The sequence below is a fragment of the Propithecus coquereli genome, unplaced genomic scaffold, assembly GCF_000956105.1.
Source record: "Propithecus coquereli isolate 6110/MARCELLA unplaced genomic scaffold, Pcoq_1.0 Scaffold111, whole genome shotgun sequence".
NCBI classification, from domain to species: Eukaryota; Metazoa; Chordata; class Mammalia; order Primates; family Indriidae; genus Propithecus; species Propithecus coquereli.
The window spans coordinates 5,197,430-5,218,406 of record NW_012135081.1 but is presented as its reverse complement, the minus strand read 5'-3'; the positions used below and the strand labels follow the sequence as shown (position 1 = coordinate 5,218,406).

General features: G+C 52.2%; 1 protein-coding gene across 1 annotated transcript; it reads left to right on the top strand.

The window, feature by feature from the left end:
- The first annotated feature begins 11,843 nt into the window (after window positions 1-11,843).
- Window positions 11,844-19,941, top strand: PPP1R1A (protein phosphatase 1, regulatory (inhibitor) subunit 1A). Its single transcript, XM_012651090.1, has 7 exons — window positions 11,844-12,111; window positions 15,916-15,976; window positions 16,970-17,007; window positions 17,339-17,402; window positions 18,019-18,174; window positions 19,143-19,249; window positions 19,812-19,941. Exons 1-7 carry the CDS (start codon window positions 12,028-12,030, stop codon window positions 19,815-19,817), a joined length of 516 nt encoding a protein of 171 aa, XP_012506544.1. The 5' UTR covers window positions 11,844-12,027; the 3' UTR covers window positions 19,818-19,941.
- The last annotated feature ends 1,036 nt before the right edge of the window (window positions 19,942-20,977 follow it).

Here is a 20,977-nt window from a genome sequence, read left to right as displayed (position 1 = left end):
TAGAATCTCCCCTCCTTTGGAGCTCAGAGCACAGCCTGCTCCCTGCTCCCAGCCTCTCTCCCTCCGTCGCTGATGACCTCAGCACCTGGCCTTCCTCTTCCTACTGCTTCTGTGGTCATTTTTCAACATTGAACATGCGTTGAACACGCGTTCAACATTCACGTACATGGCCCCTCCAGCGCTCTGGCTTCTCAATCCTTGACCTTTGTACCTCAGCCTACACTTTGCTGCAGTAACCTCCAAAACCCTAAGTCCAAGTGTTACGGCAAGTGTCAGTGACCGGTCCCAGGGGAATAACCGAGCGGCACACAGAGAGTTGGAGGGTCAGAAAGTTTTATTGCCGGCAGCCCAGATGAGGTCCAGCCTCCAAAAATCTGAGCCCCTCTTCCGGGTTTTTGTCAGGTTTTATACTTTTTTGGGGGGGTTACTCTTAACAAATCACACACAAGTATAAATGATTAACCAATTAGCAAAAAGACTTAAAAGTTATCCAATAAACAATAATTCTTATAAGTAGTAGAATTATGATAGACTTATAACAAATATTATAATCATGACAGGCTTGCAGTTTTGTTCAGCTTTGCTCAACTGCTCTGCAGTTTTAGCTTGCAAGGCTGACAGGTGTCAGCGTCTACTTTAGCTGCTTTGTGGTTTTGAGCAGAATCAGCACGGAAATTCTCCTAGTATGCATGGAAATTTCCCTAACACAAGGACCCCATTCTCTGTCCACAGCTTCCTGTCCCTCCAGCTCCAACACTGTAGGGCCCAGCCGTAACAACTCTTTGACTTGATCCAGACCTCCAGTCACTGACCCTGCCATTTTTTCCCACGTGGCTAATGGCTGCATTCCCCCAGCTTCCTTGCAACTAGATGTGGCCACGTGACTAGGTTTTGGCCAGTAGGATTTCAACAAATATGATAAGCGCAAGTTACGGGTGGTGCCCTTGACAGAAAAGGGGTATGCCCTCCTTTTCTCCTTTCTAAACCCTCCCCCTGAGTGGAATGAGATAAAGCAGGAGGAGCTGGAGCAGCCCTCTTAGGCCTCTAAATGGAAGCTGCGTACTGAAAAGGAAGAGTAACAAGATGGAAAGTCTTGAAAGTTGTGGAGCCACCATATTATCCCTGTTTAACTTCTGTTCTGTTTAAGCCATGGTTTTATGATCTTGTTGCTGCACCTGAACTAGTACCTGAACATACTCCCCATCTCCTCTTCCTGAGTCCTGAAATACCACCACCTAATCCTCAAATACTCGAACCAAAAACCTCAGAGTCAATCTTGATTTCTGCCTTTCCCATAATCTCCACAATCAATACATCAATGAGGCCATAGACTCTATCTCCAAAATATGTCTTTATTACATCCCTGTCTTCCCTTCTCCACTGCCACCTCCCTATTCCCACTGCCATTATGTATCACCTGGACTTCTGCAATAGCTTCCTCACTGACCCTCTGCCTCCGCTCTCACCCTTACACTCCAGCCTCCACTCAGCATTTAGACAGGTGATTTTTTTTTTCTTTTGAGACAGAGTCTTGCTCTGTTGCCCTGGGTAGAGTGCAGCAGCATCATCACAGCTCACGGCAACCTCAAACTCCTGGGCTCAAGCAATCCTCCTGCCTCAGCCTCCCGAGTAACTGCAACCACAGTGTGCACATCACAACATCTGGCTAATTTTTCTAATTTTAGTAGAGATGGGGTCTCTCTCTTGCTAATGCTGGTCTCAAACTCCTGACCTCAAGCAATCCTCCTGCTTCGGCCTACCAGAGTGCTAGGATTACAGGCACGAGCCACCGTGCCCAGCCCAGGCAGGTAATCTTTCTAGAGCGTATATAACATCATGTCAGTCAGTCTGCTACTTAAAACCATTACATGGTTTCCAATTACACTTCAAATAAAACCCAAACTCTTTACCAGGGCCTACCTGTGTGGTCTGGCTCCCAAACAGCCCCCCAACTTCATCTCATTCCACCCAATACAGTGTGGCCATGCTGCATCCTTCATGGTCCTCGCACACTCGCCAGCATCTTCCCAGCTCAGGCCTTCATCCTTGTTCCTCCGCCAGAACCCTGTTCCTCTTACTGTTTGCACAGCTGATTCCTGCCCGTCCTTCAGGTCTTTGCTCAAAGCCCATCTTCTCAGAGAGGGTTCCCCTGGCCACCCTATTCCGCACCCACCCATCTTCCCTCCCTCCAGTCACTTGTCACCTCACCCTGTTTATTCCCCTCATTGCATTTTTACCATGCTCTGAAATTATCTTACTTAGACATTTGCTTACTTGTTTATATACTTTTTACCTCATAAAAATGTAAGCTCCACGAGACCTGGGAGCTTATCCATCATTGTTATTCACTATTTGCTCTCCAGTACCTCGAACAGTAATTACTGGGCAGAGTTGGCGCTCAATGAATGAATTTGAATTGAACTCATGAGTGAACTGAATGAATAAATGAATGAATGAATGAGTGATCAGGAAACTAGCTACTCTTTTCCTTGAAAGCAGCAAGTAAAGAACAGAGAGAGGCTAGACGGGTTCACGCCAACACTCACCTTCTTGTGGGAAGGGAGCCAAGTCCTCTCCTCCAATGGAAACAGGCACAGGGAAGGACAGAGAAGGGTCTCCCTCTGTCGAAGTGGTTGGGAAGGAAAAGATCCTGGGAGGGGCTGAGGAGTTCCTGCTCGGAGTTCCGGTGCTCCCATCCCCAGCCCCTGCAGGGTTACTGTAGAGGTGAGGAGAAGGCACCTGGGCAGGGAATCTGATGTGGTATCGGAGGTCCAGACACTGCAGGGAGGAAGCCTAAAGTTATGTCTCAGGAAGGGCTTCTCAACACATGTTCAGGGACCCCAGAATGGTGACTTTCCCTTATTGGGGGTTGGAAAGGGTCTTATATAAAAAGAACATCCCCCTTCGCTCCCAAATTTCCTACCCAGAATATGGAATTCTATCACATGGAGGCAGATGGATGGGACAACCCCCCAGAGCCTGCTGCAAGTCCTCCCTGACCCAAGGAGACAGGACAGCTAAAGCGTCAGACGACCTGGCTCTAGACTAGCAAAGCACCGAGTCTCTCTACTGTCGGCTCCTTCCCCCCTGTCCCAGGGGCCATTTTCTTTCAAGAGGAATCACAGAATCTTTCACTCATAGACTCTGAGGCATAGTTTCGGAACAAGCCAGGATCCCAAAGCACTGAGTTAGAGAGAGCCCCCAGACAGCATCTGCTTGGGTTCCTCCATCAGCGGAGACCTCCTTCTGCACAAGGCAGCTGCCCCAGGCTCCGGTGGCTCTGAGGGAGGAGCGTTCTTCCCCCCAGCCAGCCAAACCTGTCACCCTCGAACTCACATTGCTAGTTCAGCCTGGTGGAGCAGCACAGATAAGTCGGTCGGTTCTTGTTTCCATGTGACAGCCTTTGAAACATCCAAAGACAATTATCCTAATAATAAATGATACCATTTAATGAGCATTTACCAGGAACTGTGCTATTATTTACATTATCTTATCCATACCTGCAACAACCCTAAGATGTAGGAATTATTATTCCCATTCCACAGATAAGGAAATAAGCTCCGAGAAGTAATGCAACCAGCCCATGATCACTTGAGTATTGAAGAGTCGGGATTTGTTCCCAGGCCCGCCTGACTCCATCCAAAGCCCGTGCCCTCGCCCCCTCTGTTACACCAAGCTCACCCTACCACTACTGAATCTTTTCTCCAGCTCAACAGCAAATCCTTCAAGCAATTCTTCTCTGAGGGGTGCTGGGCCCCCATCCTCCCCCATTTCCTCCAATACCCTCCAAGTTCAATGAAATCTTTGCAGCCACAGAGCCTCAGACCCTCTTCCCAGAAACTGGGAATGGAAAAGGAAGTCCTGCTTCTGCTAATAGCAGAAAATAGAGTCTTTCCAAATTTCTCCCCCCAACCCCAGACTACAAACACAGGCCCTAGCAACCCCACCACTCCCTGCTACCCTCCCTTGTTCAATTTCACCTCCCTTGTCCACCAGGAACTTGTCAATCTGCCTCCCCCTATTCTCACGTTCTTCTTCCCCAAAGTCCTACCTAGCCTGTTAAAAACTCAACTCCAGTTCACCCTCCTCCAACAAAGCCTCCTCCAGTCCTTCGGGCTGCTCCTTCGTCAAAGCTCCCAAAGCCCTTATTTCTGCCTCGACAATGCCGTTACTATTTGCAGCTCCCAGTGTCTGCTTACAGGTCTCCGTTTCCAGCTGGGCTTCTCCAGGACACAGAGTATGACTTTAATCTCTGCACTCATTACAGTGTAGGTGCTTAGTAAATGGCTGTTAGCATCAAATGCAGGCTGATTCATTTTTGATACTTCAAAAACGAATGTAGAGTGGTGGTTAGGCTGCAGAAAGCCAGGAAGCATAGCTAACGTCAGGGAACTAATTGAGATACCATGTGAGCTGGGTCCCCAGCACGTAGGGGGCACCTGGCCTCTGGAGATTGAATGAAATAATGTATTACAGTTATCAATGAGTTCAAGGAAGGAAACAGGGTTTGAAGCAGGATCTGCTGCCCTCTGGTGGCCATTCTACCGCTGAGCCGTTTGTTTTGTATCTATTTTTCCCAAAGAGAAGTTAAGCTGCTGGTAGAGACTTAGAGCCTGACACTCCTCTCTCCTGGCACAATCTTATCTAACCCAGTTGCTTTTGTGAAAGGTTATTAAGATTATAATTTCAACTAGGCACCAAGACACAATAAATGAAATTTCAGGCGGGGCACAGTGTCTCACGCCTGTAATCCTAGCACTTTGGGAGGCTGAGGCAGGAGGATCACCTGAGCCCAGGAGTTTGAGGTACAGTGAGCTATGATCAGGCCACTGCACTCCAGCCTGAGCGAGAGTTAGACCCTGTCTCTAAAAAATTTTTTTTTTAATTTTAGGAAAGCAATTTCAAAGTGAGATGCCAAACCATCATATGAAGAATTTCAAAGGAAATCTTTAAGAACCAGTTTCTGACCCCCTAAAGCCAGATCAAGGATATAAATAGGGGTCATATTATGGGGAGGAGGAGGGATTATGTGGAGAGGAAATGTATGGAGAAAACTGTGTTGTCAGCCCCATCCCCTCCCTCCCATGGAAGGAGAGAGGGGCCTCCTCCCTTAGAGCAAACCTAGCGGGGTGCTTGCTCAGGTTACCCCAAGAGCACAGTTCTGGAGTCTGGGTGCTGCCCAGAAGTTCAGAAGGAAAGAGAGGACTGAGGAACTGCCATCTGCACATCCTGGCAGAGCCGCTACCGAGACACCTGAGACACAGGTTTGTCTGACAAAGGAAGAAGCAGCTACGGTCCCTGCAGAAGAAGATGGGTGCGTCCCCATGGGTTCACCTTGGGTCCTGTGCAGTAGGGCTACCTCAAGGGACAAAAGGACCCCAGCAGTTGAGGGAGGAGTCTCCAGCTTCTGGGACAAGGGAACCAGGAGAACGGGGCTGCAAGGGCAACTCCGAGGAGCCAGGAAACCGCCCAAGAGAATAATCACCAGAGAACGCAGAGAAGGAGTCTGGGGACAGCACCAGCTGACGGAGAAGGAGGCTGAGTACCAGCTGATCTCAAACTGGTCTGCCCTGCCCACCTGCCGTGCAGCACCCCGCCCCCCCACCAGCACACCCCACTCTGAAACAACATCTAGTGACAGCAGGAGAAGGGCCGGGCTGGGGGGCGGAGCAGGAGGGAGAGCACGAAGGATAAACGAGCACAAGCAGCCACTCCCTGTCCCCATGGCAAGCTTCCACCGAAGTGGGGCCCAGCAGGCTGGAGAAGTGACATTAAATACTTTCAGGTTTTGATTCATGCATTGGCCTGGTCATTCTAATTTCTGAATAGAAACTGCCCCTTACCTAAGCATGAGCAAAAAAGTTAACAGGCATTCCTGGGTTCTCACCAAGGAGCAAGGAAAAAATTTACCCCTGCCCACCCCCCCAGTAAATTATAAAGGAATGGTTTATAAGGAACAAAAAGTATCATGACATCAAAATGTGTCCTGGATTGTATAATCGAAATACAACTTTATTTTTTAATTATACAAGTTGTGGTTGTTCATCACACAGGTTACCATCTCCCCTTCACTGGGACTTAGGTACAGAGACCCCAGATTTTCCCTTTAAAGTCCTCTCAGTTTTCTTCTCTCCAATCTAGGACACCCCTGCTGCCGTCCCCTCCCCTCCTTACCCCCAGCAGTGTCCCCCGCAAGGCCTCTTGAGACCAGCGCAACCCCACCTAGGGGTCCTGAACACTTCCTCCACTTCTTGGGCAGGGGAGAGAAATGAGTGCCACTGGCCTCCTGTACAAGTTCCAGCACGGTCCCCTCACCACGCCCCTGCCCTGTCTGGCACTCTCATCATCTGTAGTGCGTTGCATAGTGTCCCCCAAAATTTATGTCTACCCAGAACCTCAGAATGAGGACACAGGGCATTTGCTAACGTAATTAATTACAATTTCAAGATGAAATAATCCTGGATTTTGGGTGGGCCCTAAATCCAAAGACTGGTGTCCTTGTAAGAAGAGGAGAGGACACAGACACACAGGGAGAAGAAGACCATATGAAGACAGAGGCAGAAACTGGAGTTTACGCTGCCACAAGCCAACGAACACCTGGGGCCATTAGAAGCTCAAAGAGACACAGAAGTGTTCTTCCCTAGAGCCTAGGGTCCTGCTGACACCTTGAATTCAGGTTTCTAGCCTCCAGAATTGTGAGAGAATAAATTCCTGGTGTTATAAGCCATTCGCATCTCACCTCATCCCTCCAGCAGCAATCAATGGCTAACCTCTGGCAAGAGGAAATGGTTGGGGGGGGGGGGGAGCGCAGGGCTGTAACTTTCAAATGACCCCTCTGTCCACAATCCCCTGCTGAGCAGCCCCAGGAAAAAGGCAGGCATCTGCTCCCCTAGCCACCTACAACAACACGGCCAGAGCCCAGGGGGCTCTTCCCCGCCCACTCCTGGAAACCTACCCTCATCCTGTCCTTGGCTGGGGAATTTTCCATCCTCCCACCCCCCAAGTCAAAGTCATTAGATTTAATCATTAACAAGGCGGGTGTTAATTAGCAGAACAGGGTGATTGTCCCTGCTGATGAGGACACACTGGACATCAAGAGCAGCTGCTCCAACAAGAGCGGGGAGGAACAGGACCTGGCTGAAAAGGAGCAAGGGATGTCCTCCTGTAGACACCTTCTCCCAAATCCTGAAGGCATTGAAATCCCCGTTCTTCATCCTGTTTTCTCAAGAGTCAAAGGAGAAAATGTTAGCAAATGCACAGTGGGTGCTAAGTACTTCACTACGGACATTACCTCATCCCACCCCTCACTATATAGTAGGGATACCTGTTGTCAATCCAGTTTTAAGGGCAAGGACATTGAGGTTCAGAGAGATGAAGCTACTTGCCCAAAGTCACAGGGCTAGTGAACGGCAGAGCTGGGATTTGAACCCAGGCAGACTGCTCCCAAGGCTATGCTTTTAACCACCATGCTGAAAGGAGCCAGCACGGAAGGGGAGCAGAGGTCATGCTGACCTCCTTCCTCCTCCCCATGCCCCTTACCCCGCAGCATCTCGTACTTCCGCTTCTGTAACACTCACAGCTGATGACTACTTGGCCACCCCACCGCCACCCTGGTTCCTGCCAGACTGCAAGCTGTCGGTGAACAGAGACTTTATCTGTTTTGTGCTCCACCATGTCTCCAGCACTTAGCATAATGCCTGGCACATACGGATATCCAATAAATATCTGTGAAAAGAATAAATTCAACCTTTCAGAGGGTTAGGAATGGAAGGGACCAGCTAGAGGCTAGCTAGGGATTGGGTCTTCTGCTCTGTTGATGATCACAGTTCAAATGCATCTCAAGAGGTCATCTGGTCCATGCCCCTGCTTCAGGTTGAGCCATTGCCCTGCCATAGCCACCAAACCTGGTTTACTGGGAAAAGCACTGGCATGGCTTCTGGTCCTTGGGAGAGCTGCTTCTTCTCTGTTGGCTTCCATTTCCCCTCTCTAGCTTGAGAGGGTTGGGTTGGCTGTTCTCTAAGACTCTTCCACCTCTACCAGTGGTGTTTGTGGTTCGTGAAGAGGCAAAGCACTTTGGAGATGAGCATCCCCTCTGTTTGAATCACCAGCTGTGGCCCCATTCCCAAGAGTGCCAGCTGTTGGGGGGTGGGGGGTGCACCCAAGCCTGGTAGAATTGCAACAATGGGCTTTTTCACAGGCAAACTGGGACTCACACAGTCATCTCATCAGAGGCCACACATCTCATCCACTGCTGCTTCTGGGGCTCACAAGAAGCTATGGAAACTTCTTGCAGAGAGGCCTTCTAGTCGGCCTAAAGCCCCAGAGGACCAAGCCTCCCTGCAGAGTACCCACACCTCTGTTCCAGGTCAGGGCCTGCTCCCCACCTGGCTGCCTCCTTCACAAGTCTTGCCCCTTAAAGACCCTCAGTCATTTTCAAAACAGCAAAGCCACCCCAAATGACAAAGATTCACTCCCCAGTGAGGATTTTCAGAGCATATGCCACAACCTCTGAGATTATTCCAAAAGAGCTTCCAGAAATGTTTGAGAAACTGCAGCACATTGGTATGAGCATATGGCTTCCTGGGGGACCACTTGGAGGGGTCGTTGCTCCTTTGGGTGTATGAAAGCAGTCTCCCGCCTCAGAACTGTGTGTGTGAAAAGTGCACACACATCATGAATTTAACAAGCAGGAGTGTGCCCTGCCACACTGGCCAGGCAGGGAGAAACGCAAAGATGGAGGCAAGGTCCCCAGCTCCCAGGTTCTAACCCCGGTTCTGAGACTTCCTGGCTGTGTGACTGGAGCATCGTTAAGTCAGAGGGACAGAATAGTAGAACAGGAAGAAACCTGCACAGTCACCTGGTCCCCTTCATTTTGCAGATGAGGAAACTGAGCCCAGTGCAGGAGAAGGGGGTAGCATGGGAGGGGGTGATCCCAGAGTCGCTCAGAGAGTTAGTAGCCAAGGGAGGAACTGAACCCTGACCTTTCAAAGGTGGCCCAGGTGGCCCATGTCAGCAATACCCCTCTAAACTACGCTGCCCTTGAAAAGTAAAATAAAGATACTAATACCTGCCCTCCCTCCTGGTTGGTTGTGAGGATTAGTGGATTAATGCATGAGGAGGTTAGTGGGGGGTGAGAAGGGTAAATAAATAAAAGCAGAATGTGCTGAGAGCAACAAAGAGCAGCCACATTAACCCAGAGCCCAGCGAGATGAGAACAGGCAGGTGGGAGCTGCTAAGTGGCTGCATCACCAAGTCACATCCCTGTAACCTTAAATATTTCATGGGCCCCGAAGCGCAGCTCCTCCAGCCAGGCTGTGACTGCAGCAGGGCCACGAATGCTTGCACACTCGAGCGCGCCCGACATGGAAACACGCAAGCGGAGGGAAGGGGTTGAGATGAGGCAGCTCCAACTCTTACTCACTCTAGGAAAGGCTCCAAAGGCAGGCATCAGGCCCGGTGCAACCCCCAGCCCTGTGTGTGAGCAACCCACGTCTTCTTACACCCACAACCCAACAGGCACTCTCACACAGCTCTGGACATAAATAAAAGTCAAAACAACACACACCTTCACAGCCAGACCCATCCCAGCTTAGCTCAGCAGCCAGCCACACTCCCCCTCCCTACTACCCACAAACGCTTCACCCACCTGCCCCAGTCTCCTCCTCCCGAAGCCAGAACTGAGAGCTGTCTCTCTTCCCTCTGCCTCTCTCCTCCTCTGCTTCCACCCCAGCACCAGCTGTTCCCAGGACCCCCCTTCCCACGGGCCCCTCATCAGCCATGTCGCCAAAGCCTGAGCTCTCCTGGCCCCTCCCCTGACCTGTGGCTTTCAGGACAAGGGGGTCTGAGAATCTGGGTCTTGAGACGACAACATGAAGGGTGGGTGCGAGGCTTTGGGAGGAATTTCCACGACCAGACCAAAGTTTGAGGGAAAGAAGGGAATACGCAAGAGGACTAGGCAAACTGGATGGCCAGGTGGGGGTGGGGATCTTCTCAGGAGAGCCCGGAGAAGTGGCCCCCGCCCCAATTCTGCTGACCTGCTAGGAGATGGCAATAATGCCAGCAGCTATCAATGCATTGAGGACCTTCTATGTTCCAGGCAGTCGCTTCACAACTCAACCCTATGAGTTCTGTCCATTTTACAGATGAGATTGAGGGTCAGTGAAAGGAGACCGAGTCCCCAGACATGAAGGTGTGGGAATCCCAGCTTCAAGTCCCCTGGTCCCGGTAGAATGGGGTAGGGGACAGCTATCTAGAGGATACTTTGGATCCTGCTCCGTGCATGTGTGAGGTGAGGAGGGAGGAGAACAAGTGACTGGGCCCTAATGCGCGAGGCACCTCCCCACCCCGCAACCTTATCCTGGCTGCTTCAGTGCTTTCACAATCTTTCCCTCCACTGCCGCTTCTTGGGGGGCGGGGTGCACAGAGGTTGGGGTCCAGGGGCCAGCTGTTTTCTGGCTGGCCCTGCTATACCCAACAGAGAGCAAAAGGGCCCAGAAAGTGCAAACTGGATGTAGGGAGTCATTCCTAGAGTCCAAGTGACAGCAAAACTGGGGCCAATTAACATGCAATGGAGGTCCAGCTGGCTCACTGGGTCCCTATAACCCCAGCCTTGCTCTCAGAAAACTGAGCCTGACGTGTGTAAGAAGATATGGCTGGGGGAGGGCAGGCGAGGTTATTTTGGGAGGTAAGGGAAGGGCTGCCCAGGAGAGGAGACAACTGAGAGTTGAGGCTGACCCCATAGAAAAAAGGATGATCACAGGGTCCTCAGAGAACCAGGCCTAAATCTGTATGGAACTTGGCAGTTGCTTGGTTTAAGACAGGAAGGAAGGAAGGAAAGAGGGGATGGACGGAGGGACAAAAGGAGGGACGCAGGGAGGGAAGAAAGGAAGGGAGGAAGGAAGGAAGGGGAAACAGATCCCCTGCCCCTCTTCCAGCACTCCCTGTGTTTCCTCCTCCCCAACTGGTCCTTCTCCCCTCCAAAGACATCCAGGCCTGCCCCTCCCCAGTGCCCCAGCCCTCCCCTCCGTCTGTCCAGTGATCCCCTGCTCCTATGAATACCCTATCTCCCTCACTCGCCAGTGTGGATGGACAGCTTAGTCCTACACCAAACTAGTAAATTCTCCACATAGTCTAACCAAGGAGTCTCTCTCCCCATTCCCCAGCATTCTCCCCTTGCAGCCCTTTCACCTACTTTATGGTCCCCTAATTTAGCAAGCAGAATGTGAAATCTATTTCACAAGCGTTATTGGCTCCCCACCCCATTACTCCTTCTGCCGATTCCCAGATGGTCCTCTTTCCCCAAGCCCTCCACCCACTCCCATCCACACTTCAAGAGAGACACTCTCTCTGAAGACCCGCTGAGGTCTTCAGTTCCCTCTCCTTGCCGCTGAGTGAACACAGGACGGGTGCCCAGACCCCGCACCTCCCTCCCAAGTTTTCACCTCCACTCTAGAGTTTTTCTCTCAAGGGAAAGTTCCTCTCCGAGTCTAACCTTAATCCCTCCTGCTGCAAGCCTAAATCTCCTTTCTACCTTTTTTCTATAATGCAACCCCCTTTAAGATGATAAATGAAATCTTTCTCTCCTGCAGCGCCCCTCCACTTCCCCAGACCCTGAAACCTGCCCCAGCTTGAAGAAGTTCTTCGTAGCCGCTCCCCACCCTCACTCCCTGCCCAGAAGTCCGAGGATACCTAGGCGTCTGCCCCGGCAATCGACTAGGACTGAGACCGGGCCACGCCCGGACTCGCCCGCCCGCGGGGCGGTGACCCCGCAGCCGCCGGCGCAGCCACGAGGGGGTTAAGGTTCCGGGCGGGGGGAGGGGGCCGGGAGGGGCGGGTGCGGAGCCAATCGGCGGCTGCGGAGTCCCACGAGCCGCGAGCTGGGATCGCTGAGCCGCGAGCCGGGAGCGGAGCGCGCCGGGCTGGGGCCGGGGCCGGAGCGGAGCGGAGAGGGAGCGCGCCCGCCCCAGCCCCGAGTCCCGCCGCCTTCCCTCCCTCCGCAGCGCGGACCCAGCGGCCGCCGCCCCAGCCATGGAGCCAGACAACAGCCCCCGGAAGATCCAGTTCACCGTCCCGCTGCTGGAGCCGCACCTTGACCCCGAGGCGGCGGAGCAGGTGCGGAGCAGGGCGGGGCGGCAGGGTGCTCGCCCAGCAAAGGACGAGGACCCCCTGGACTGGTGGGACCCGGGATCCCCGCCCAGTCCTTCCTCAGCAGTGCGCCCTTCTGAGGACGAACGCGCCCAGTTTGGGGGGTCTTCTATCCCCTCCCCCACCGTCGGAGCCACATCTCCACATCTGGGCTTCTTTGAGACTGACCAAAGGACTAGCGCCTCCGCCCGATACCTATCCCGCGAGAGTCACTCTCTTCCTCCCCAGTCCTGGGGGAGGGGGCCTGCCTGAGGCCTCGACCCCTCCCCCCTTAACCAACCCTGCATCCCCCACCCAGTCGACCCCGCCAGAGTTTCTGAGTTCGGTGGCGTGGCGGCGCTGGAGGGCACCAGCAGCGCGGGAGGGGCTGGGAAGGGGGTCGGTAATGGAGGGAGCCTGGGACTGTGGGAGTTGGAAGAGGAGAAACAGCTCTCCTTGTCCCTTCCTAAGTGGAGGCCACCTTGCCAGGCTCCACAGAGAGGTGACAGGAAGGGGCTGAGGACAACCGAGAGAGCTGGGGCTTTGAGGAGAGGGGTGGTTGAGTCTGCAGACTGAGGCTGCCTTCTGCAAGTCTGGACACATGGTCCTTATTCCCAACTCCTGCCCTTTGGAGTGGGGGGTGGGGGTGGGACGAGTGAGTGGCACTGGGAGGCCAGAGGTGGGGGCTTTCTAAGGGCTGGGGTCCAAGCTGAACAATATGCAAGGGAGAAGCACAGTGACAGGCTTGGCTCTAGGGGTGGGAGTCCAGGGCCCTGGCCCAGCCTCCCGGCCTGGCCTATTTTTAGCTCAGAGCAGCCTGGCAGAGGGGGCAGTGTTTGAGAGTGTGAGCAATTGTGTGTCTCGGTAAGATTGAGCATATGTGTGGAGAGGGTGCCCACCCGTGAACCTTATTACTGCTCATTTGCCAAATATTTGCTTATTTGACCATTGCTCCATTTCTTTGTGTTCTCTGTCCATTTGCCTAGACATCCTCATTCCTGAAGAATATTGATTTCCCACAAGGTCACTTCTGTGTTTCCCCCAACCAGCTGCCAGGCTCTGGCTGGGCACCCATACCTGAAAAAACTCTGTGACCTCTTGGGATGGACTGGAGAGAGTGGGTTTTTGTTGTTGTTGCTTCAGCTCTTTAGTAGAATAAGGTCTGGATTCTGGAAGGGAAAGGGCAGGTACACCCAGTCTCTGTAACTTTAGCTTCCCACAGTGGAGGTAGCGGGTAGGTACCTCCATCCTCTCCCTGGCCTGGGCTGAGCCACATCTCCAGCCTCCAAGGTGTGACCGGAGGAGGGAGTGTGGTGAGAATTCACAAACCTCCTGAGGATGAGGAGAGTGGAGAACCACTCGCATGGGAAGTGCTGCCTTGGAGTCAGAGGAAAAGCTGTTATGCCTGGTGGCAGGGGACTGGCTAAGACCCAGAAAAGAGGGCTCAAGAGTGTGGGCTCTGGGGGTCGGGGGTGAGGTTCCAAAGAGAACTGCCTCCCACTGGCACAGCCAGGGCCTGACACCTGCATCTGTTTGGTATTGGAGGCGGCAGGTGTAGTAGGTGTGTGTTGGGAGGAAGAGGGGTAAGCCAGCTGGTTCAGGGATCTGGGGGACAAGGGAGGGGCAGGAGGCAGTGCTAAGGAGCAGAGGAAAAAAGAGAGCTGGGACTTAGGCCTGCTTTTCTCTAATCTTCAGAAATCTGTGTCCCAGGCCTGACATTCTACCTGTGGTCTAACCTCGGCCTCTCCTGCGTTACCAAGTGTGCAGGCAAAAAGCTCCAGGCTTGGCAAGTGCTCTAACCCAGACCAACCCAGCAGGGTGAAAGGATTTTGAAGCTTTGAGTTATGGAGCACAGAGTGGCAGGGAGTGGAGGGGTGCCCACAACTTCCAGATCCTTGGCGTGACTGGTTTGGAAATAAATCAGAGGTGAAAGCACCATTCTCAAGGTCCTTGCAAGCTAGGATTAGAGGTAGGCACAGGGAAAAGATGGGCAAGAGATCATCTACTTATTTCCTAGTAGTTCAGGTGCCAGGAGGTGCTTCAGGAAGTCTGAGTTTCCTCCTCTCTGCTGCAGGATATCACAATTCTCAAGGACTCCAAGTGCTTAGAAACCTTGTCCGAGGCAAAGAAATAGGATAAGGAAAGGACCTGTCCGAGATCACAGAGCCCTGCTGCCCTCTCAAAGGCCCTTCTCATACTTGCAGCCTCCTTCTCAGGCTCCCAACTCAGATGTTATCTCAACTCACAATCCCCACATCCCCCCACCCCCATCCCTTCCACTCTTCTCCAGCCAACACGTCCCCACCCCAGGATGGAAAGGAAAAGAGAGGAGTCTTCTCCTAGTAAAAGGATGGCCCCCACCCCACATACATGAAGCACACGTGCCCGCCTACTAGTCCCCAGCCCGTTTGCACCAGGAATAGCCCTAGACAACTCACAGCTAATGTCTGTGCAGTGCATGCATGTGTGTACACACACATGCGCGCACGCGCGCGCACGCACACACAAAGGACTGGTACTGCCAGGGACCTTGAAATGTCATCAAACACAGATGCCACTGGATTCTCCTAGGAAAACGATGCCCTACCCCCACATACCCCCATTCTCTGCATCCTGTTTCTTCTTTGGGGAGAGCCCCTACTGAGGCTTTAACAGCCCCTTTTGCTATAGCTGGTACCCACTTTCTGAGCATAGAGAAGGACAGTGTTCACCACCCCACATCCCCCACTGCCAGTGGTGATGGTACTAAATAATGGACACACAGAAATAAGGATTTGATCATTCAGTGTCCTCACCCTATTCCTCTCAATCCTGGATAATTTAAGCCCCCCTGCAGCCCCACTGGCCTTCCCTCCCCACTTCTGACCTAGAGGAAGCTACAGGGACTCTAAACCCCATCCTTCTACTCAGCCAAGCCTCTGGAGCCTCCAGAGAAAGGGAAAAAACTACATCTCCCAGGAGTCTCTGGACTAACTTCAACAACAGTCAACTTTATTAGCAGCATGACAAAAGAACAGCAAGGGTGAGGGGCTCAGAGGCCCAGCAGTCAATCAGCTTTATATGTTAATTTCCTAGATTGGGACCAGGAGCCCACGATAAGATTTTTTGGCTAAACTTTAGTCCCTGACCAGGGTCCTGCCTGGGGCTCCACCTCATATTGTGTTTACCATGACAAGGATTTCCCTGAACCCTATTTTTTGACAAACCAGAATGGTCATGTGTCCAAGGATAGGGAGGACATTAAGGGATGAGGGCACAGGCTGGAGCAGATGCACATTCAGACCTTCCTTCACTGTGCTGTGCTCCCCGGCTGGGTGTGCTGGAGGGATGCTCTCTGCAGGCGCTGACCCACAAAATGTTAATGTCTGCTTGAGAGGTGGGTGGGAGACAGAGGGAAAACCCTGTGCCCTCTCCAGTTATTTCTGACCATTGATCCAGGATGGACGGAAGGACAGCAAGCCAGAGATCAATACATTAGAGCAGATATAGCTGCTGAGATGGAGAGCTGGGGCCAGGACCAGGGGGAGGTGAGAGATGGAACAGGGGGATGGGGGGCAGGCAGTGGAGTTGGTCTTTGGGGTCCTTAGGAGTAGCTCTTCCCCGGGGAGGAGGATGGGCCCAACCAAGGATGTCCACCCTGGACAGTGGGTCCAATGTAACGTGGCAATTTCTGTGGTGTGGTAAATGGGCTGGCCTGGATTTTGTTGCTGCGTGGCATTGGGTGGACGTTGGGTGTGACGTCGATGCTTCCACATGCACTTGACCTCTTCCCCCTTTCCCGCTTTCCCTCAGATTCGGAGACGCCGCCCCACCCCTGCCACCCTTGTGTTGACCAGTGACCAGTCATCCCCAGGTAACCCGAAGGGTGGGCTGCTGAAGGGAGTGGGGGCCGCCGCCGACAGCTGGGTCCCAGTGAGAGAAGATGGTGCTAGATGGAAGGGCAGATCCGAGGACGCAGGGATCCCCTCAGTCCCCAGCAGGAAAGTGGCCTGGATGAGCAGGATTTCCTTCGCTTTTAGAAAGATGGAACAGTGCTAGGAAGGGGAGGGAGACCACCTGGCTCCTAAGCCCCCCAGGAATTGGGTTGGTCAACTGAGTGCTGGTTGCTGCGGCAACAGCCTTTCAGGTTCCTCCAGCAACTGGGATGCTGCTGCCCCCACCCCCAGAGGCAGTGTCAGCTGTGAGGGGGAGGGACTGCCTCCATCAGCTGTCTGCACAGCCCCCAGAGGGGAGGGAAGGTTAGAAACAGCTCAGGGAGCAGCTGGGATTCTGGTCACCAGCATCCCCATCAAGGTCTAGGGAGAGAGCAAGGTCCCGGGGAATGTCAGGGAAGCTTGCCCGGGAGTGGAGGAGAGGCAGTCAGGCTGATAGCTAGACTGGAATTCAAGGGCCTGGGTCTCCAGCTTTCCTCCAACTACCGAAAATTATTGTACCTTCCTGGACCCTGCACAGAATCAATTTCCTGTTCTTTGTCAGTGTTCCCTCCTATGCACGGCTCAGTTCTGGCTGGCCCTGGGGTGGGGAAATTGGAAAGAGAAAGACATGGATGCTTCAGAGGGACAAAGGAAGCAAAAAGACCACAAACCCTGCCTTTGGGGACCACCAGCTCTGAGGCAAGGATGTAGACAGCAGAGTCAAGGCCAGGACTAGGTGTAGGGGACAGAGGCAGCCAGCAGAGCAAGGGGAGTAGGTCCAGGGCAGCCATCAGGGCCAAATGCCTTGGGGCGGATGTAAGGGACAGATCAGGAAGGAGGTGATCATGGAGTCTCCTCGCCTGGGAAGTCAGCTCTCTGAGGACCCTGGATTTCCTGTCCTGATCACCTTCTCCTTTCCCTGTTCCCCTCAGAAGTAGATGAAGACCGGATCCCTAACCCACTTCTCAAGGTGAGCTTGTCCCTCCCACTCAGCCTCACCCAGAGAACCCACAGATTCATTAGGCGATTTCTCCCCAAAACCCTTCCTTCCATCTCTAGGATCTTCTAACTGCCTCTTCCCTGCACCCCTGCAAATGTGCATGAGTGGATCACATGCCCCCCATACATGCACCCCCTCAGTCTTCTTGCTCACCGTTGTGGAGGTGGCTAGGGAAGCAGGAATTTTATTCCCCCACCTTTGGAAGCTCACACCTGCCCCCAAGCTCCGGTGCAAAAGCACAGCAAGGCAGAGGAGGAGGGCAAGGGGGCTGGCACCCATCTGTGCTCTGTGTCCTTCGCAGTCCACTTTGGCAATGTCTCCACGGCAACGGAAGAAGATGACAAGGATCACACCCACAATGAAAGGTGCGGAAGACCCTTCCCATCCGTTTTTTCTCCTCTGTGCCTGCCGGGGAGAAGACCTAATGACCCCTTTAGAAGGGAGGTGATTGAATCTGCCTTTATCATAGTGGGGCTGTTGCTAGACACCTGAGGCCAGAATCCCCGCACTGCCAGTGACGAGCTCAGTGGCCTTGGAGAAACTGCTTAACCTACTGAGCCTTGAGTACTACCTCACTATGCCAGATTAAATAAAATGTGTGAGCTCATCAGCACAATGCACAACACGTAAGAAGGTACTCAAATAGTTCTTGAATCTACATTGAGTCTTCCCTCCTGCCCCCAGGGGAAACCATGTAAACCACGTATCCCAGCAAGCTATGAGTATCTTTTGTTCTTAAAGGCTCTTCCCCTACCCCATCCCTTACCTGTGAAGGAAGTACTGTTTATGGTCTAGCTTTCCTCCATCCTTATTGGCCAGCTAATGTCCCCTCCTGGTTCAGATCTCAGTGGATGGGAAAGTCAAACACCCGAAATGCGAAATGCGAGCTGAACACTTTAGTGGGGCTTTGGATTTGGGAATCCACAGGGGAGACTCTAGGCAGTCATGTCCAGTGTTCCCTCCCTTTCTCTGTGCCCCCAGAGCTCCAGATGATGGTTGAACATCACCTGGGGCAACAGGAACAAGGGGAGGAGCCTGAGGGAGCTGCGGAGAGCACAGGGACCCAGGAGTCCTGCCCACCTGGGATCACAGGCGCAGGAGCGGAGTCAAGGCTGGGCACCTCTGGGACAGCACAAAGTATGTTCACGCTGGGGAGGGCCCCAGGCATCCTGCTTCCCAGCCCAGCAGGAGGCAAGCCTTATCTACTGGGGAGAGGGAGAAAGTGCTGGAGCCTGGGAGAGGTCTAGCAGTAGCCAAAATCTATCTCAAGGATATGGATATATTTGCATGTTTTGCAGATATTTGAATCTTTCCCTTTCCTTACTGAACAACCAAGCCCTCCCAACTCAGACCTCAAAGATCCCTGTTGAGGCTGCCTGGGGGAACCTACCTTAAAGGCAACAGCATTCATGGGCTAGAATCTTGTCACTTTACCAGCCAAGAGGCCTTGAGCAACTTACTTAACCTCAGTCTATGAAATTATAAGGATGGTGCCTACTTCCTTGGGTTGTTTGTGAATATTAAACGAGACTGTTTCTTAGCACAGCACCTGACATATACAAAGTATACAACAAATGGAAGCTGGTGGCAGTGGTCTTAATACATGTTCACAGTCTCTTACCCTAAATGTATTCTAGAATTCAAAATGTTTCCAGTATTATGAAGGTGATATAGTATATATCTTATATATTATGGAATAGCCCCAGCACAGTACCTTATAATCAAACACATTAATATTTCTGCAATCCAATAAATGGTCTCACTAAAGGAGATAAATAATAAAAACTAAAAATAGCCTCCTAGCAGTTCAAGTCAGGTTTAGCTACACATTGAGTTTATACCCAAGTTTTGTTTAACTTTTGTAGAAGAGGTTATTCTTTCTTTTTTTTTTTTTTTTTCTGATTGCAAATAAAAAATGGTGAACCTATAGTAGTAATCATGAACAGAGAAAAAAAACCCTGTTGGTCTTGCCCGATTGCACCCGACTGAGTCCTGGGCCCCTGTCAGGGGCCACTGGGGTATGGGATGTAGTAAGCAAAAGCAATCCCTTCTCTCCAAGGCCTTTATAAATGCTACCTCTTCCACCACCCATTTTCCCTCCTTAGAGCCTGCAAAATCCATCCCTAAAACTCAGGAGAGGGGCAGTGAGAAGCCCAGCACAGAGGAACCCTCAGCCCATATACTACCATTGGATTCCCAGGGGACCAACTCGGTAAGACCCCAGGGCTGGGCTGCCAGGTCTACAGGAGAGCAAGATATGTGGATAAGAGTAAGGGGCTAATATTTGGAGCCCAGAAAAAGGGGAACAAAGGACCAGCTTGAGTCACTGAAAAGTTATCCTTTATGGTAAGAGAACTTGCATCTCCGACAAAGAGAAATGGTATCAAGCTACAGCAGGAAGGATTGAGGTTAGACTTTATGTAGGACTTCTGACTCCTGGGATGGGTGATTGAAGTGGGCCATGGATTTTTTTTTTACTTTATCAAATGCCTTTAGGCATTTGGAATCCAAAAGGAGATCCTCACCTGCCCAGGCTGGGTGGGCAGTGTCCCTCCCTGCCTGGAGGTGGATGCATTGATAACTTCCTGAGCTTTGATTTTACAATCCTCGCTTCTGCCGCATAGACTGGACAAGGGGCAGCCACTGTTATCAGACATCAGAACACACTTGAGAAGTTAGGTGCTTGACAGATGGGATGGTCCGCAGGGGAGGGGGCGGAATGACCCCTCACCCTCTGGCCTCTCACCTCCTTCTGCCTCTTTCCCCCACAACAGGTCTGAGAGAGGAAGAGGTGTCCTGGAATCAAGACTGCAGCTGGGAATACGTGGACACTGGATCTGTTTCTTATTTCTTCACTTTTGGGGAAATTTTGTTTTTAAAAAGTGATAAATTTGTTGTTAGCTCTTCGGCACTTTCCTTCTTTCATGACTCAGAGAATCCTTTCCCTCCCTCTTGTCCTGCTCTTCACAGCCCCTTCCCCTCCCACTCAGCCGCCTCCGGGAAGGAGGAAGTAAGGAGCCCTGAGAAGGGAGGAGTTCCTCTATCCCTGCCTTTACTTGCTGTGGGGAGAGAGATGGGGGTCTCTCTTCCCACAGTAGGCGGAGGGACTAATTTCCAGGGTGTCAAGAAGGAAGGAAAGCCCCGGGTTCTTTTTTAATTGAGGAACGATTTGACCGCCTGGCAGGCGCGCCCTGCACCTGGAAGATTCGGAGCACTGAGGCCCGAGCCACGTCCAGCCGTGACTGTGCTTGGGCGCCATCTGCTGGACAAAGGAGGAACTGCGCCCTGGCACTTGGCCCATGGGAAAGAGGGTGTTTGTGTGGATGCCTCCTTGCCTGCCCTCCAAACCTCAGCTGCCTTCCTTTTGGATTCCCAGGCTTCAGGATGTGTTCCCTCCTCCAGCTCTGAGACCACGTCCCTTATTCCAACCCGTTAGCAAAGACGGATAGAGAACACAGTGGCTGTTAATGAAGAGGCTTTTGCTGGGAGCAAGAAGGGTCATCTCTCCCCTTGTTCTAGATACTGAGGGGCCCAGATTAGAGCAAAATCAAGCATAAGTGAAGAAACTTCCTCAGATCCCACAGCCAGGCCTGTCCTGCCACTGCTTTTGATTTTCCCAGGTAGTGGAGGGGAGAGACGAAAGGAGGGAAGGCAAGATTCTTCCCCTTCCTTGCTGAAGCACAGTGTGGTGCGGAGAAAAAAGAGCAGAGCCTGAGAAGTATCAGGTCCCACTTCTGCCCTGCACCTGCTGTGTGTCGTTGGGCAAAGCCTCATCTCTCTGGGCCTCAGCTTGGCCACATACACATTCAGACATTTATGTAAATATGAATGTGGGTATAAAATAGGGAGAACACCTTACCCGGATTTCATCAAGCTTAAAAAGGTAGTGTATGAGAAGATGCTCAGCCAACATCCACCCAGTGAACACCAAACAGCCAGG